Genomic DNA, 18,154 nt, shown 5'->3' with positions numbered 1-18,154 from the left:
TTTTGTTATGCGTGGTTAACGAGTGTGAGGTCTCAATTGAGTATTAAGCAGATAAAACGAAGGACTGTTCGGATCTGGACGTGTGTGTCCTGCCCTTTACTCTGCTCGGCAGTGCGAGCAAGTTATATATGACAGAACATGTCCCTGAGGCTCACCTACCAAATGCGTTGTGTTGTGGGGTGGTGTAATAAGCCCGAAATGAACACCCGAAACGTGCGCTGATCATTCTGATTACAATGCTATGGCGTCGGTTTTTGCGTAGGATGCCTTGACACAGTGCTGACGACCTGCAGGTCCTAGATGCCGCTCGGACCCTAAGAATTTAAACTTGGATATTATCTCGATCGTTTCTAGTTGGCGATGTATTAATGATGTATAGCGTGGCCCACGCTGCCTCAAATTCGAGTCCATCTCTTGAATAAGACAACAAATGCGTGTACCTTTTGGCCAAACACACAGCACACGTATAGCCAACCGCTATGAAGTCGGCTTAATATGAGGAAAGCTGACTGATGTAAGACTATGTACCTTGCATATTGCTCGGTGACTTTCATCCAGAAAACTTCTTTAAACCCAATCCACCAATAAGAATAAACAACTTTTTGATTAGTGTGATGAGATTCAAAGCTCAGATCCTGTGAATGATGAGCATTTGGGATATTCGGTTCGTTGCCGACTGAAAGACTAATCTGCTCACCAACGTATAGTATAGTGCATATCTGATATCTCAGAGCGGGAGCTAACGGCCCCACAACGTGGTTCATCTTCCACGGTACATGCAAAGTGTGCGATAATCGACATCGCTTGGTTCCCCACTTGCTGCTTCCCCCCCCCATAAGACTCCGGAGAAAGGTTGTGGCTGTCAGGAAGCTTGAACCAGTGGCTGACATACGCCTACTGTTCTTTTCGTACTGGGATTATGCGGATCCATACTTACTATTCTTGGGCAGTAGCAGCAAACTTTGCGTGGTCTACAACCATGTAATAGTAGGCTAGCGAAAGGTTTCATACTTATCTATTGTGGTTTATCGAGGCACAAGGTAGTGCTTGGAGACACAGCACGTCTCATCTGGCATTGCCATTGTGCGAAAAGACTATTACTCGTTGACAGAGCTTTCGGTATGTACATTTGCAAAGCAGCCATCTTAATCGGGTGATGAGCCAAGGGGTACAAAATGGCATAAGAACTACGGTAAAAGGGCCTATGTAAGCATATCGGCACTCAAATGTGGTTAGGCTTGCTGATGGTTGGCAAATTACTCGCAAGCGTTAGTTAAAGCGAGGCTAGGACCAGGCTTGGCTGATTACGACGAGCCTTGCCGCACCCCCTCGAGCCAGGAATGTGTTTGTGGATTTTAAAAAGCTTTCTAGACGGGCAATTACTCAAATATGTGAAATTACATAAACTCTCTTTATGAATTTCTGCCAACAACTGGTCGGGAGATCAATTGAGTATGGACGGGCCGATAATCGGGTGCAGACGGACCGGACACTAGGTAGTAGTACTAACCTTGTGAACGGGCCGTGTATGACAGCCACCGGGTCACATCATGTCATTGGGATATGGCAGAAGTTTGAACTAGAGAACCCGGGTACGTAGATGACTGCTGGTGACTGTTAATGCAGTCTAACAACTTTGCTTGAAATGATTGTCGCAGACGCCCCATTACAACTCAGACACACTTGCTGCTATGGTCTGGGTTCAAAAGCCTCACACGCGCAGTTAAAGGAACATACTGTTAATCTATTGATTTGACAAGTCCACATTCTCTAGGCAGTATCTCATCGAGCATTTGCATGAACCCATCTGCTTTCCAAACGTCCGACATATATTCGCGGGTTCTTGTCATTTGAAAGCACAAGCTCTGCTAGCAAAATCAGTTCCAGGAATTATGACAGAGGCCATACACATAAGATACAGATTGCGGAATCGCACGCGAATCCTGAGTTCGGTATGCCTGTCGCCATCGCCATATTTTGTTGATGTGTAATCGAACTTTGAACGTAGCACTGTAGCTGTAAAATATCTGCGAAATAATTGCTTCCTTGTCAGTGCGCAGAGGCACCTCACAGTTCTCCATACCCGAAGGAACTCAATAGCATTACTATCACTTGTAGATGTTAACCCTTCAAGACCAGCACTTAGCAGTAATATCCACAATCTTGTGGCTACCGCTGGTCACTATATCTTCTGAATCAGTGGGGCTAGATCAGTCACCATCGTTTTCGGCCTTCCATTACCCAATCTGGCCAGACACTCCAAAACCGCTCTGTCATATGGAACAGGAAGAGGATCTCACAATCGACCTATTCAAACTACCCCCTACAATCCATCTACCTACTCACTTAATTTTGCGGCTAAGCTGGGGAGATACCGAGTATGCAAGGGCCTCAACACTACGGCTGGCGGAGAACGCCAGGTAACGAAGTTAAGCACTACCAACTCTCTGAAGATCAAGGGAAATATCACAGCCGATGCAAGGATATGACATCATTAATTTTAGCCAAGCGATAACAGTAAGCGAACTCGTACAGGCCACTGCAGCCATTACAAGGGCGCTACATCTCAACAGGAAAATTACCCGATTCGTACTATGCTATTTACATGTTCAGATCCATAGAGAGGAACCACTAAGGAGGGATATGCAGAACGAATGCATTTGGCTTTATTGAAATACAACCCCGCACCCGGCCGGGAGACACAGAATCCGATATCTCTTCATTCACAAGCAAATATCACCTGGAACAATGGAACCCAGTTCAACCACGACCAAGCTCATGCAGCTCGAGGCACTGCTGCATTCTGCGCTAGCTACGCTGGGAGAATCAAGCGGAAATTACAAGGACTCTCTTCCTCCGAGAGCGCTGTTCGATGCCCAAAGAACAATTCTCGCTGCAGTTGGTATGATCACTGAGCTCGTGAGCACGCCGAGCATGCGTCTTCTAGAAGTATCGATGCAGTATTTCGAGGCACGAGCTTTACACATAGCGGCTGAGAAGCGGATCCCAGACATGCTTGCTGGCTGTGATGAGAACGGCATTGCAGTCAAGGAGCTGGCAGAGCAAGCAGGTTGCGACGCTCTAAAACTATGTTAGTATAGCCGGTATATGCGAAAGGTCTCGGCTGTGTTTGTTGACTTTAACATAATGGCAGCTCGAGTTATGCGTTGTCTTTGCTCGATACACATCTTCAAGGAAGTCCAACCCGACCGGTTTGCAAATAACGAAGTGTCAGCAGCTTTGGTGAACAACGAGCCGCTCAGGGCATATATTGTGATGTTGTATGTCTATTTGGGCTCTCATAAGAAGACAAAATACTGAATGTCCGTTTGTAGCGCCTTCGACCTGTACTCTGCTTCCGATCATTTACCTAGATCCCTATTCGATAAGAAAATGGGCCCTTCATACGATGTCGCAGAGACCGCCTTCCAAAAAGCTTTAGGCACCCACAAACCAAGATGGGAGTGGTTCGAAGAAAGGATTACCGTGCAAGATTTGCTGGACGGCCGTTGCGGGACCGACGGAGCACAAAGTGGATATCCTGGTCCTTTTGGCTCCGAGCTAGACAAGGCAGTGGAAGGTAATGCTGGCTCTGATCTGGTAGGCCGACCGGAACTGCCCATCTTTGGTCTCGCAATGGTTGGAGGAGGGAGAGTCCTTGGGAAGGCTCATCTCTATGGTGCGTGTCCTATCATGGCGAGAATTTGCAGCAACTAATAACATGGCTAGACTATCCATGGGAGTCACTGGGCTCCGCTCGTGTGGTCGATGTGGGAGGAGGCGTGGGCGGATTCTGTCTCCAGCTTTCACAGGTCTACCCGCAGTTGCAATTCGTCATACAAGACCGCGTACCAGCGCTGGGGCAGGCAGAGACAGTAGTTTGGCCTAAGGAAAACCCGGAAGCTATTGCACAACACAGGGTACAGTTCTGTCCACACGACTTTTTCGAGCCAAATCCGGTAAAAGAAGCCGAAGTATACTGGCTTAGATACATTATGCACGATTGGTCAGACGAATACTGCGTCCGCATCCTGAAAGCTATCAAGCCTAGCATGGGTCCGCGTTCACGGATTCTGATCTGTGATCAGGTCATGAACACGACGCTGGGTTCGGAAGAGCTCACTGCTGCACCCTCTCCTTTGCCTGCTAACTGGGTAAGTCGATGGCCTAAGTAAGTGCATATAATACTGACTTGATAGGGATATTACACGCGTTACTCGCATCAACGCGATCTCGCGCTGATGGCAGCCATAAACGGTATTGAGCGCACGCCTCGTGAATTCCGTACTATTGTTGAGAAATCGGGATTAAAGTTGCTCAAGATATGGGACTGTCGTAGTCAGGTCTCATTAGTGGAGGTGGTACTGCCTCAATCAGAGCTGCTGTAAAGAAGAAGAGGAAAAAGAAGGCAGAAGAGCAAAGGAGAAGAATGAGACTACCGGCTACGAGATGAGAGGTAGGGTCATTTTGGAAGACCAAGAGTCTCATTGCTTTTATGGAAATAAGACTATTCGATCAGAATCTTTGAACATACAGTGCTTAGCGATGGATTTATCGTTCGCGTGTTTTCGTGTTCAACTTGTTTGATCATTTTCAGGACCATATGAAATCCTTCAAAATAAAACATTCGAATACACTTCCAGTACTAGCAATCATAAACTCATTCTTCACGATTCGAATATCTTTCAAATTGATGACATTGTAAATATATCCGGGAAGAATTCTCTCATTCTAGAAGCACGATGACAGATGCACAAGTTGTCTTCATTGTCAACATCACGCACCAAAACAGCGCATTCACAGCCCAATTTATCCCCTCGCAAATAATTGCCTTACTCGGCTCGAACCCCCTCCACTCATCGTGATACCAAATGTTTGAGCCTCTCAACCCCATCTCTGGGCCCTAACCCCCAAATCTCGTATCGACATCCACCAATTTCCCTTTTCCAATCGCCACCACAAACAACACACCACGTCACAGCACCACTCCGCCTATCCTCGCCCCATCCCACCTCACCGCCTTCCCCATCCACTCGCCCCTATCCCCAAAACACAAACACAACGCCCTAGCATCCCGTCAAGAAAAGGAAGAAACACACACAGACAGCGGGGCCACCGACCGCATCGAGACCCTGCCGCAGCATCCCCTACGTATCACAAGCACATCCTCCCCATCCAATCCCCCATGATCATCTTAAACCCCCTGCCTCCTACACACACACGTACAAATGTACATACATGCTTGTTTGGCCCCCACACGCCAATCCTCTCCCACGTTACACCAAAAAAACTGTTTTTTAGGGCCGCTCAACGGGCGTGGGGCTGCTGCTGCTGCTACTGTTGTGTCATTGTGGCACAGGCGCGGTGGTAGGTCAGCAGGTTATGTGGCATGGGGTCTGTCCGGAGAGGGCAGGTATGTAGCGCAGTGAGAGCAAGGGCCCATTTATTTTGTTTCTCTGTACGCCCGTTGAGTGACTGCGGCGTTTGGGGGGTGCGTGATGTTAGGGGAACGGGGAGGGCAGAGGCTGGCTGCATGTTTCTGTGGATTGGGCTGCGCTGGGCGTGGGAGTGTTCTGTTTGCAAGTTGGGGGTGTATGTGGTTGGAGAGGAGAAAGGGGTGGGGGAGGATCATCTTTGCGAATGGCGTCGCGGGTGATGGAGGGGGAGGGGGGTTTGGTTTTGGTTTTGCTATGATATGTTGCCTTTTCACTTGTTCTCTCAGGTTTCTGTTTATCGTGGACTTGATGCCAGAACAATTGGTCAATGTTAAATGACTTAAAATACACCGAGTTAAAAAATAGTCAACGAATTACTTGCATGGAACTTGTGAATATAACTGATGATTGTCATTATTCTCTACCAGTCATGTTTGAATACAATCAATCAACACAAAAGTATCTGATACATCATTGTTTGTGCTTCATACCAAGACATGCATGCACAATCCAGCCGATATACACACCAAGCGTGTCCGAATGCTGATAAAAAAGAAGACTTTTGCGAAAAGAGTGGCCCTGACGTTGTGTCTCTCCTAAGAAGAGACGGAGATTAACAATGTTTCGTTAATACAAGAATGAAAAACAGAAATCCGCGAGCGCAATAAGAACAATGCGTGGTTGGGAGAGAAGAAGAAAACATGCTGGAAGCAGACGGAAGTTGCAGAAAGCATGTATGGTACGTGTTGAGTGAGCGAAATGCAATGAAAGCGCCAACGGTAACAGAGAAATTAACAAAGATAGCCCAGCAATGTCCGTTTATTATCGGAAGGGAGATGGCGGTTCGCTTTCGACTTATCCAAGGAACCGTAAAAGATGAGGCGCTGTTAGTATGTAGCATTCAAGCTACCCACAGAAGTGCGTTGTAACCGCGTGCTTCGGCCATGACATGCTTCGCGATGGGGTTTGCGGCTGCCAGGTGAGTTTTGAGGTGGAGAGTGATTCAACGGAGTATAGCGATGACTGGTGCCCAACGGGTGGTTGCTCGATAAATCACCAACTGTGAAGTTCCGTTTCGCCGAGTGTTTGCTTTCAAAGCTGTGGATATTTGATTGATCTCCCAGTGCAATCTGGTGAGTTCCACGGACACAAGAGTACGCGGTGGCTTGTGCAGATGCGCTCATTCCATCGAGAAGACCCGAGGTGCTAAAGGCCAAGTCAAGCTGAGAACCCGTGCTTGTTTTGGCTATATCTCCAGTGGTGGTATAGTAGCTGAGTGGGTTTTCTGTGCTATCATGCAGTCTGGGTTGAGAAATGACTTGTTTCGCATCGTTCGTCGGAGACGCCACTGGTGCATTTGCTTGGCTGCCTCCCTCAACTACCCAAGACATTGGCGGCCTTGCAAAGGATCCTCTGTTATCAATGGCGGATGCATCGCTTACCCGAGCAGATCGGAGACGCTCGTCTTGTGCTTTGTCTACAGCGTTACGATTGGATTGAACTGGATTGGGTTGTGGCATTGGTAGATGCCTCCGAGGGACGCTGGGCTCTGATGGGCGTGTTTGTCGGGGACGAGATCTCTCGGGCAGAGACAATTGAAGAGACGACATGCCGGCGTTCAGGGGAGAAATGTCGGATGGAGTTACCCGGCCATTCGAATTGGCACAATGCAGACTGTTGAATGATTCTGGATCGAAGCATGCACCCCCCAGCGATCTCGCCCCTGGGTCACTTCCTCGACACGAGGATCCGTAGATGTTTGTATTTGCCATCGGTGCCGTGTTTGGTACGTATCCTGGTGGCTGTTCCAGGTTAAATGCCTCCACAGGGGAGGCATCTTCGGGAAACGGAACAGTCCAAGCTGGGTATTGCGAGCATTGAATGGGTATCGCGCGCTGATACATTGAGTTGTTACCTCCTGTCTGATACACAGGCATCATTTGTTGTGCACCCGCCAGGTTGCTCAAGTTGTGGGCCATGTTGATATTGTCCATGACTTTGTGGACGACATCAGACCCCACCTGTAATTATTAGCGCAAAGTCATAGAATTTCAAGGCCTACTCACCCGATGAAACTGGCAGTTTATTGACTCAACTCCAGCAGCCCGGCAGTTGAGACAACCGGACCCGTTACCTGGGTCACCGCTGCACCGAATCTTTCTCTTGCGGCAACGTGCACACTGTACTCAATATCAGCAGTCCGATATTCCGGAATGTTTCATACGAAGAGATGTGACAGCTTATTCCAGTCGCATACGGACCAGATAAGAATGCCCTGTATCAGTACTTGACTTACCGCTACTGCAATGCGACGTCTTACGGGGCCAGAATCTACCATATGGTCCTCTCCACCCAGCATGGCTCGTGTGTGCATGCCACCAACAGGGCCACCAACAGGGTAGCTACGAGGATTCTCTCGTGTGTTGTGACCAAGTGTTAACGGAGCATGGCGGTTGTCGTAGATATAGTTCTGATATGAAACGTTGTGCGATAGGCAGGGACGCTGGCCTTCGTACTCCATGAATGATATGGACATGGGTCTGACTGATAGGATTAGCGGAATCGGTGTTGACAGAAATAAGCTTCTCAATTTACAAAAGAAGGAAGTTGACAGGTTTGTTCCTTGTAGAGGTATCTTAGGGCTCATTCAGAATAGACTATGGGTAGTGGCTAGATCAGAGCGAATCGGCTGAACTGTTAATGTCCAGAACATGAACGTTGCTCAACGGCAGAGGAGAGACAACCGGTGAGTGGGTCATACAACAAACGACTAGAGGGGCGATTTTTTATAGCTTAGAAGAGCATTAGATTCAGTCTCAGCGAAACAGGAATGTAGGGTCAACTGCGTGGCTAGAAATGTAGCAGAATCGACGTGGCAGGAGTAGTGCGAATGAATCTTTTTCAAAGATGGGATTTGATATTTCAGCGACCGTCGAGTTTCCTAATCTGTTGGATTGCTTGTCGATGTCTATAACAAGATGACAGCTTTGCGGGAACCTGCATGCGTAGTGACCACCGCTCTGTGAACAGGGATTATGAAGCACGCATCTCAAAAAGAGCAGTGTCAAAGCTCCGCGGAGAATGAAAATAGGTGAAACAATGTACGCTGGATTGCGGGTTGTCAACAAGCCTTAGGTTCGACGAAACATTTCAACCAAAGGGAATATAGTCGGATAGCCTCTGTCCAGGAGCATTATATGAAGACAACTGCGAAGCGTCAATCAGAACCTCAATGATGCCAACAACCATCTGTGTACGCTAGCAACTGCGTAGTATCTCGAAAGGGTTGTCGATTGTTCGTAGGCTGCATAGTACCACCGCGGAAGCGGGACATATAGCAAGGATTTGAGGCCACCTCCACATAATACTCGTCTAATGAAAGCCCACAAACTTCATTGCGGCTTGGAAGGGAATAGATACCGAAAAGAATGACGGGGCTGATTCCACAGGGATGTTGAATTGCCAGAATAGATACATGACGGTGCTGACTTCACTAGTTCTCAAGGGTCAGATAAAACACCCAAACTCGACTATTCAAGAAAAGGTCAATATTATTATGGCAAACAAGGCCTCTTCATCGGAATGTCTCAGTAAGGCCGATTTGCCGCCAGGGTTGGAGCAAAAGCTACACTGATGTATAATTTGCCTTCCACATTTGCTCCGTTCTCACCCAACGACCTTCTTTGATGATCACCAGAGTCGTAGCCATAACTTTGCGATTCAACCTAATCATACAAAATACCGGCACTGCGTCTGAGAACTTAAGGCTGGACGGATATACGGGGAAGGCCGGCAGGAAACTTCCGGCGGATTCTATGCCTGATTCAGATGGCGATAACTGATACAATCACTCTTAGTGAACAACCCTAGCTGCATGATCAATATAGCAAAGCGTATCTGGGTAAAATTACAGATGCGTCTCTGACGTGGTACGTGTTTAATGCAGAACACAGCGGTGCTGTGGACTTGGCCTAAGCTGAATCGATGTAGAGTGCTGTGTCGCCGATCAGAAGAGAGCGCATGATGACAAGACATTGACCAAGAGATACCATGCTGGTGCTGAAAAGACGAGCGCGTCGATTGTATGGTCTCTCTGAGCGACGAACCAATAAACTGATAGATTTATGTGCCAAGAAGCGAGCAAACTTTGATACGCCATGTTTAGAGGCAAGATTTCGCGGTGAGACGATCACTCATCGACCGGAAACGTTGGAGATTTGCTGATTTGGATTCTCTCTGGCCTTTGAACCCCTGCTGCACAACCGTGGTAACTTGGGCTGTCTACTCGATTTTTCCTAGTGTCACGGCCGTAAAATGACGAAAAGATTACAAGACTCGTGGGTCTCCCATTGCTGCATATCTCCGGATGAAGCAGTTATAGAGGCCAGTTAAGTGATGTGACGTGACGATGCTCCATCCTTGCGGGCATAGTGTTACTGCGTTTAGAGTCGTCCATTATTGTGTCTCACGCATAGGCTTGGAATCATGTCTATGTTACTGGCAAGACATGGTCACTATAGGCGAGGAATCTATGAGATATGTTGAGTATGTAGCAGTTTTCGAAAGAAGAAAAATATTGTCGGGGCAGTCTGCATTACGAAGCCTCAATTAGTTAGAGGGCGAAAAGAGAGGTACATGGATACCCGCATTCAGGATCCAACGGCTACCGGGAAGTGATGACGCGCAGCAAGTGATCGACTGTCGGTAAACCATGGTGATTCTCATCTAATAGACTCCACTGACATGACGGATCCGGGGAATTCGGGTCGATGTGCATAGTAGTATGCAACCTAGCGGCTTGCCTATAGCTAGACCAGGATTGTTGAGCACAACAATTAGAAGGCGGGTGACACTCAACGGGCCGCCTCTCACAGCAACCCCACGCTCTTCCTGAAATATCTTAATGCTTTTGACTGTCCCCCTGATAGCAGTAATATGGTACATCGCACTCCCGATACCAAAATCGATCTGTCAGTCTGGTAGTGGCTGCGTGTTACAGCTGCATCTAAACTCGCTCTTCGGGAGAGTCTGGAATGACATCATGAACAGATCAGCCAAGATACATCAAAGCATATGAGGCGTTCTGGAGCGCATTGCCCCACCAGGACGAAGTTGAAAGTGTGCAAGGTTCAGGTAGAGAAAACAAAACCTCTGTACCTGGAGCTAGGCCCCTTTGGGCAATACGTCATAGTGACTAAGCAGTCACGCTGTCGCAATCCCGAATCTGTCGCGTTCAACTCCCACTTTTGCGACAAACACTGGCTCTCCGCACAACATAACCCAAGCCATGTCTGTGCTTCTAGAAACATCACTGGGGGATATCACCATCGACTTGTTGGTGGACGATGCACCGAGATGTTGTGAAAAGTAAGTCTATCCAATCCCCACGCGCGCCTCGCGTTCTTTGACCTGCATCCTGCATGCTCTATCCCGCTGTCTTCCCAAGCTGAGCACACACAACAGATACTGACAGCTTGTCGCCTTAGCTTCCTCAAGCTATGCAAAGTAAAGTATTACAACTTTGCGCCCGTGCATAGCGTCCAGCCAAACTTCTCTTTCCAAACCGGCGACCCCATCGGCCCTGGTGCCAAAGACAGCGATGGCGGTCGCTCGATATGGGGCCTGCTCGACCCCTCGCAACCCGCAAAGAAGACGTTTGTTCCAGACTTCAACCCAAAGCTCAAGCACACAGAGATGGGCACAGTTAGTATGGCAACAGCACCAAACCCGGACGACCCCGACGAGCGATTTGCTGGTAGCCAATTCATTGTGACACTGGGGCCAAACATTGACTATCTCAATGGCAAGGCTGCCGTTTTTGGGACAGTCGTCGAGGGATTTGATACGTTGGAAAAGATCAACACAGCATACGTCGACGACCAGGGCCAGCCACTCAAAGACATTCGCATATTGCATACCGTCGTCCTTGATGATCCATACGATGACCCCGCCGGCCTCGTTGAGCCACCCGAAAGCCCCGCACCCTCAGCAGCGCAACTCGCTACAGTTCGTGTCGCCTACGATGAGAATCTCGAAGAGGAAAACGATCCAGAAGCGCTTGAAAAGATCCGTCGAGAACGTGAGGCGCGCGCGCAAGCTCTCACGCTGGAGATGGTTGGCGATCTGCCATTTGCCGAAGTTGCACCGCCTGAAAACGTGCTGTTTGTGTGCAAGTTGAATCCTGTGACGCAAGACGAGGATCTAGAACTCATCTTTTCGCGATTCGGCAAGATTCTCAGTTGCGAGGTCATTAGAGATAAGCGCACAGGTGACAGCCTGCAGTACGCCTTTATCGAATACGCCAATCAGAAAAACTGCGAACAGGCCTATTTCAAGATGGACGGCGTCTTGATCGACGATCACCGCATACATGTCGACTTTTCACAATCAGTCTCAAAAATTGCAGATGATTGGCGAGACGTAACAAACAAGATGAGGAGACGAGCTGCGGGTGGATTTGGCGGTATCGACAATCTCGAGAGGAAGAGGCAGTACCGCGACGGCCCCGGCCGCCAAATCATGTCTGACTCAGTTGTCAATAACTTGGTTGCTGATTCGGATCCATCCAAAGACGCAGCACCGCGGACGCGTGATACCAGCAGAGACGTGCGGAGAGACGATACACGAAGGCGCGAACGAAGAACAGAATACCACGATGATCGTTTCAAGCGCAACCGCAGCCGCAGCCCTAAACGTGACCGTAGAGATGGCGACGATGGCAGATATCACGACCGGAGACGAGAGCGAAGCCGCAGTCCCGACCACCGGCGTGACAGCCGTCGTGACAGGAGCCGCGATCGCTATCGACGGGACGATCGTGACCGCGACCGTCGTCGATAAGAATTTGTTGTTTCACATGCCTTTTTTTTCCCAAACGTTGAATTCAACGCGCATGCTAGTGAGAGAGTCGGGACTGTAATGTAATATCCAATGTTCCAGATTCATATAGTTCAGAATACGAATCCTCAGGTGCCACGGACGCCGATACTACTGTAACTAATTTCCAAGGCTCAAGATGCCAATCTTTCGCTCCAGGTGTGCAGACTTGTGTATCGTTGTACTTTGTTCAAGACTATTGGGTCTGGAACACACTCCATCACTACTTTTTTCATAAACTTTTTGAAAAAGTTCATTTTCTTTCCCCCAATCTTGTGACGCAATCATTTGTGGTATCGTGCTTTACATTAGTTCGTCGGTACGTTTATCATGTGTGCATGCGTCTTGTTGATAACAACACGTTTACCAAGGACAAATGGGATAATCAAAAGTCTTCACATCTAAAACTACCTAACCCATACGTGTTTAATCATGTAATCATTAGAAAAGAGAGAGAAAAGCTCTACTACAAGACGAAAAAAAGGGAGTTCAAAAGCTATCCAGGAGAAAACAACGCCTCATCCAGCCCTCGCGATGCATATATCTCAAACAAAGAAAAGAACGCCCAAATCCATTAACTTTCCCTCGTTTTCCCAACCTAAGAAACTGAAAACCCCAGCGCCGCGCCATGATGCTAATGAATGGGGAAACCCCAGAGAAACGGAGGGAGAGAGAAACGTGTTGACCATGATCCAGCCCTTTCTTTCACAAATTCCTTCAATTGACGTCCATGCCATCATCTTCTGCCTCCTCGATATCATCATCTTCACCACCCGTCAGTACGCCCGTGCTACCGAGACTGCGTTTGCGATTACTCCCATTATACGAACGGCCCGTGATCTGGGACAGGAGATCCAAGTCGTCGCCACCGACAATGCGAGCCTCAGGACTGGCTTCGCAGCTCAGCTCGATAAGGCTTGCAGGGCTGAGGTTGCGGTAGCCGGCGGTGCGGACGACACGACCAAAGTTTTGCATGCAAAAGGTAGCTGCGCGTTGCTTGAGCCACTCTTCGCCGGCGGTAGCGGCGCGCTCCCATATTATGGCTGCGTGTTCAATGTCCAGCTCTCGGCCTAGGCGATTAACACAGAGTAGGCGGAGGCGAGGCATGTCGTAGATGTTGGACATGACGAGCATACCGGCGACATCGTTCAGCGTCGGGCCGTTCTGTGGGTTAGGTGCAATGCTGTCGGTGTAGAGGTAGAACAAGAAAGCGCGGACTGCAGAATAGGGTTCGGGGATATGCATCTTTTTCGAATGGAATTCGGCCATCTGTGCATTCCACAATCGCGCGAAATGTGGCCAGCGTGCGTGCAGAATGAGCTTGTGAACGTGTATTGGGCGTGAAGTAGGTGCGACAGCAGTCGATGAACCGTTGGAATCAGCTGCGGCGATGTCACTGTAGTCATCGTCGTCGGGATCTGCAGTGATTATGAAATCTGCACCGCTGCCGCTCTCAGGTGGCTGATCAAAAGTCAAGGACAGGTCCGCACCAATCCCACTGAGGTGAGACGAGACGTTGGCGTCGGAGGAAGGCATCATCTTGGAGCGTGTGTCAGAAGCCAGTTCATTACCCAGGATGCCATATTTGCGAAGGTCAATGGCAAGTACGTCGCTGAGATATTCGCCGTTGTGGTTTCCATCATTTGCCGATTCAATTGGGCTGCCCAGCAGCCAGGCGTGTGTACCTTCGGGATTCATTGTGCAATAGTGCCAGCGGTAATTTGGGCTGTATAAATCTTTTCCCTCAGCTAGCTTTTGCCATCGCAACGAGTCAAGCTCAAGGCTGGAAAGGCTGGTCTCACAACTCAGCTCAGCAGGTGTGACGAAGTCCAGCATGCAACCAGATGAAAAAAGGTGGAAATGCGTGCCCGCCGCTTGTGAAGGTAGGTTCGGGCTGGAATGGAACTTGAGCGAAGATATAGATCCCGGAGCAATGTACGGAGAGCGACTGGAGCTCATGCCATGGTAGGACTGGACGCTTGAGTTGGCGGTATAACCTGTACTGCCAGTGGCGAGTTGGCCTGAAGCCGGCACGGGATAGCGATGGCGAGATGAGGTAAGTTGTCGATCACCAGTCCCATACTTCATTGCGTGCTCGAATTCAGGGCTCCCTTTGAGATCGAGCCACCAAATCTCATTGTTCTTCTCCATCTCGTCATTGATTCCGCCGAAAATCCAAATGCGACCATTCCAGATCCAGCTGGCATGGTCGTATCGAGGGACGAACCTCCATGTTCGCGACCAAGTCCATGTCTTCAAGTCTAAGTAGCAGATATCATCCAAGACACTGTCGTGCCCAGTCTGGCCGCCGCTGATATACAGCTTATCGTCGTAGATTACTGCAGAGTGTCGAGCGCGACCGCGCGGTATGGGACCGTTCAATTCCGGTTGTGTCCAATGAGCGGTTTTGAGATCGAAGACAATGACGTCGGCAAGATGTTGGCGATGCTCGTTCTCACCGCCAAATACGAGGAGCTTGTTACCCTGCCAAAGACATGCGGTGTGTCCTATATCGAGATGTGAGACAATGTCTAATGCGGAAGCAAAGGAAGAAAAGCCTACCCATTCGCACGCCTGGGATATCGCCATAGTTGTCGACCAGATTCCATTGCCGGGTAACGAGATTGAGGCGTAGGACGTGGTTGTATACTAAGAAAAAAGTTAGCACCGAGCCCCCATACTACTTACGCACCCACAAACGTGCACATATGCAGGTCTTTGGGACCCAGAATTGCCGCTACATGTCCAACGCACCTTCGTCTGTATATTGATCGAAGCCTCCAAAGGCATATATTTGGTCGTCACCAACGTAGGTGACTGAGGCATTGACGAGGCATGCGGGCTTGGCACCAATAGTTGAGATCATCTTTGGTTTGTAGCCGTCTACGGCTGACCTCCGGCTTCTCACGGGGCTTGCAGACATGAGAAAGGTGTTGTTGCTCGATCCGGCGGATCCTGGCGTGGGCGTATGCGAGTGGGAGAGGGCGGGTGAGGGAGCAGAGGTGGTGGCGGGAGTGAGGGTGGTGGGCGGGAAGGCGGATCGAGAGCCTAGGTGAGCCATGGATAGTGAGTGGGGATTATTGGGTGGTGAGTATGTGGTGAAGGCCCGCGTGGGCAAGAGACGCCTTTGTCCCTACGTTGAGTGCTAGAATGTTTGACCAGGTTGGGTTGGCTAGCCGTGCATACTGCCGCCCGACACCGCCTGCACTGGAAACGGAAGCGCCGACCCACCAAAAGACACGACTCAGCCCTGCGACTCACACGGAAGGAACGGCGGCGCAGGCAATCCTTCTCAGCCACAGCACAGGGAGCAGAGGGCAAGAACCACACGGGCAGGGCGGAGGGAGCGTCTGCAGTGCGGCAGGGAGTGGTAATATGTATGTAAGCAGTGCAGACGGGGAGAGGGCAGTGAGGGCAATTTAGGGTCGAGATTGGAGGGGGTGCGTCACAGGCCAGCGGCAAAGCGAGCGAGCGACATCACGACATGCAGACCGCCTTCCTTGATGTGCAGCAGCCAGGGTGTGCATTCACGGTCATTTCCGCACGCCGTGGCACCGCCGGTCATGTGATGTCATCTGGCCTCCGTTGCCTCCGTTGCCCAGTCGAGCCAGCACAGGGTCTCGCTTGCCGTTGCCTCGTCGACGCAAGCGTAAACAAAGGATACTTAAACGCTCCCCATACCTGCCTTCACACATGTCCACTACCACACACGCTCTACCACTCTCCTCTCTCCTGTGTTGCATCTTCAGACTGCATATCAGTCATCTACTTTCGAATCCATACTTCAAAAGCATCGATTACACCATTGTATAATACTAATCCTTACAACCACCTAGCAGTCCCCAAAAGCCCATACTGTAGGACTACCATTCCGGATACGGATGATGAACACTTAGCTAACCCACTAGTCCAGCTCGAGATTAGCAGTTATGGCAACTCCAGCAGTTTGCTTGACTCCAGTCAAGAAGACCTCTTCCGTCTTCAACACCCGCACCGCTGGCGGTCGCATGCCACTGACTCCCTCTCCCCGCACCCCACGAACTCAGACTCCCGATGCCCACACACAAGAGTCTATCCATGGCGGCAACTTCATGGCTCGCCTCCAACGCTCTGTCACCAAGACTACCCGTGACTCTCCCAAATCCAACATTGCTCGCTCACACACTCCCCGCCGGTTAGAGCTCGGTGTATCAGAATGGTCCCTCTCCGGAACCGGCACTGCCGCTGCCACCAAGGCTGCCACTAAGGCGAAGAAGGAGAAGAAGGAAGCTACGACTGTCCGCGCTCGCCCAACCAAGACTCGCATCGCATACAACTCTGCTGATCGTTTCATCCCCAACCGGACGGCTAGCGAGGCCATCCGCAGCACCGGCGCAACCAAGCTTGATAACGAGCAGCGCCCCAAGTCCAGCTCCAAGGTTGAGGGATCAGCAGTACTTGCCAACGCCGCCAGTGCTTTCGATCTCGGTGGACGTGGTTCCGAGGAGGATGTAGCGCTTTCTTTGGAAGGCCTGAGTTTGGAGGACGACGACGACGAGAGCCGATCACGATCAAAGGCCACCCCCGGCAAGGTTGCCTACCAGTCTGAACTCGCATCAGCATGCGGCATCAACAACAACACACGTATTCTTGCCTTCAAGCCTGCGCCTCCAGAATCATCCAAGCCAATCGACCTTCGCTCCCAATACAACCGCCCCCTCAAGCCCGCCAGCACTGTCAACGCCCAGAGCCGCCGCCGTATTCCATCTGCACCCGAGCGCGTCCTCGATGCCCCTGGTCTTGTTGACGACTACTACCTCAACCTCCTCGACTGGTCCTCTGGCAACCAAGTCGCCATCGGCCTCGAGCGCTCCGTCTACGTGTGGTCAGCCGACACTGGTTCAGTAGCCTCCCTTCTCGAGTGCCCCGCCGACACATACATCTCGTCCGTCAAGTGGTCGGGTGATGGCGCATACGTCGGTGTCGGTCTGGGTACGGGTGAGGTTCAGATCTGGGATGTTGAGGAGCAGACCAAGCTCCGCAGCATGTTCGGCCACGAGACCCGCGTTGGTGTCATGGGCTGGAACAAGCACATCCTATCCACTGGTGCTCGCTCTGGTCTTGTCTACAACCACGATGTCCGTGTCGCCCAGCACAAGATTGCTGAGCTCGTCTCCCACACCGGTGAGGTCTGCGGTCTTGAGTGGCGCGCCGACGGTGCCCAGCTCGCCACTGGCGCCAACGACAACATGGTCAACATCTGGGATGCACGTGCTCTTGCTGCTCCCAAGTTCACCAAGACCAACCACCGTGCTGCTGTCAAGGCTGTTTCATGGTGCCCATGGCAATCAAACCTTCTTGCCACTGGCGGTGGTTCCAACGACCGTCAAATCTACTTCTGGAACACCACCACTGGTGCGCGCATCAACCACATCCCCACCGACTCCCAGGTCACCAGCCTTCGCTGGAGCACCCACTACAAGGAGATTGTCAGCACTGGTGGCTTCCCTGACAACAGCTTGAGCATCTGGAGTTACCCCTCTGGTGTCAAGAACATGGAAGTTCCTGCGCACGAGTCTCGTGTTCTCCACAGCTGCCTCAGCCCCGATGGCCAGATGCTCGCCACTGCTGCTGCCGATGAGTCGCTCAAGTTCTGGAAGATCTTCGAGAAGAAGCCCGGTCAGCCTTCGGTTGCTGCTGCTGGCTCTGCTTCCACAAAGCCCAGCGCTGTGAAGCAGATGACCATCCGGTAAATGCAACACGACACTGGAAAGTCAGCTTGTGTACCGTGTCCACAAGCAGGAAATGAGCACTTTGCTCAGCAAAAATTATAGTCTAGCACGGACATTATAACTACCGGTTTG

At 50.4% G+C, this 18,154-nt stretch overlaps 5 protein-coding genes across 5 annotated transcripts; 3 read left to right on the top strand and 2 right to left on the bottom strand.

Moving 5' to 3' along the window:
- Positions 1 to 2,748: 2,748 nt before the first annotated feature.
- Positions 2,749 to 4,388, top strand: COCCADRAFT_101094 (uncharacterized protein; the record flags this gene model as incomplete). The annotated part of the gene is made up of 5 exons (XM_007715999.1): positions 2,749 to 3,091; positions 3,155 to 3,281; positions 3,336 to 3,679; positions 3,730 to 4,154; positions 4,200 to 4,388. 5 exons carry the CDS (start codon positions 2,749 to 2,751, stop codon positions 4,386 to 4,388), a joined length of 1,428 nt encoding a protein of 475 aa, XP_007714189.1.
- Positions 4,389 to 6,322: 1,934 nt separating this feature from the next.
- On the bottom strand, positions 6,323 to 7,971 carry COCCADRAFT_101055 (uncharacterized protein; the record flags this gene model as incomplete). The annotated part of the gene is made up of 2 exons (XM_007715998.1): positions 6,323 to 7,456; positions 7,732 to 7,971. The coding sequence occupies 2 exons, from the start codon at positions 7,969 to 7,971 to the stop codon at positions 6,323 to 6,325; spliced, it is 1,374 nt and encodes a 457-aa protein (XP_007714188.1).
- Positions 7,972 to 10,722: 2,751 nt separating this feature from the next.
- On the top strand, positions 10,723 to 12,275 carry COCCADRAFT_101050 (uncharacterized protein; the record flags this gene model as incomplete). The annotated part of the gene is made up of 2 exons (XM_007715997.1): positions 10,723 to 10,802; positions 10,922 to 12,275. 2 exons carry the CDS (start codon positions 10,723 to 10,725, stop codon positions 12,273 to 12,275), a joined length of 1,434 nt encoding a protein of 477 aa, XP_007714187.1.
- Positions 12,276 to 13,028: 753 nt separating this feature from the next.
- Positions 13,029 to 15,372, bottom strand: COCCADRAFT_27775 (uncharacterized protein; the record flags this gene model as incomplete). The annotated part of the gene is made up of 3 exons (XM_007715989.1): positions 13,029 to 14,818; positions 14,874 to 14,960; positions 15,066 to 15,372. 3 exons carry the CDS (start codon positions 15,370 to 15,372, stop codon positions 13,029 to 13,031), a joined length of 2,184 nt encoding a protein of 727 aa, XP_007714179.1.
- Positions 15,373 to 16,240: 868 nt separating this feature from the next.
- On the top strand, positions 16,241 to 18,043 carry COCCADRAFT_101051 (uncharacterized protein; the record flags this gene model as incomplete). The annotated part of the gene is made up of 1 exon (XM_007715996.1): positions 16,241 to 18,043. One exon carries the CDS (start codon positions 16,241 to 16,243, stop codon positions 18,041 to 18,043), a length of 1,803 nt encoding a protein of 600 aa, XP_007714186.1.
- Positions 18,044 to 18,154: the final 111 nt, after the last annotated feature.

This window comes from Bipolaris zeicola (genome assembly GCF_000523435.1).
Source record: "Bipolaris zeicola 26-R-13 unplaced genomic scaffold scaffold_123, whole genome shotgun sequence".
Classification (NCBI taxonomy): Eukaryota; Fungi; Ascomycota; class Dothideomycetes; order Pleosporales; family Pleosporaceae; genus Bipolaris; species Bipolaris zeicola.
Note: the sequence above shows the minus strand (reverse complement) of the source record. Positions and strands in the feature narration are given on the sequence as shown.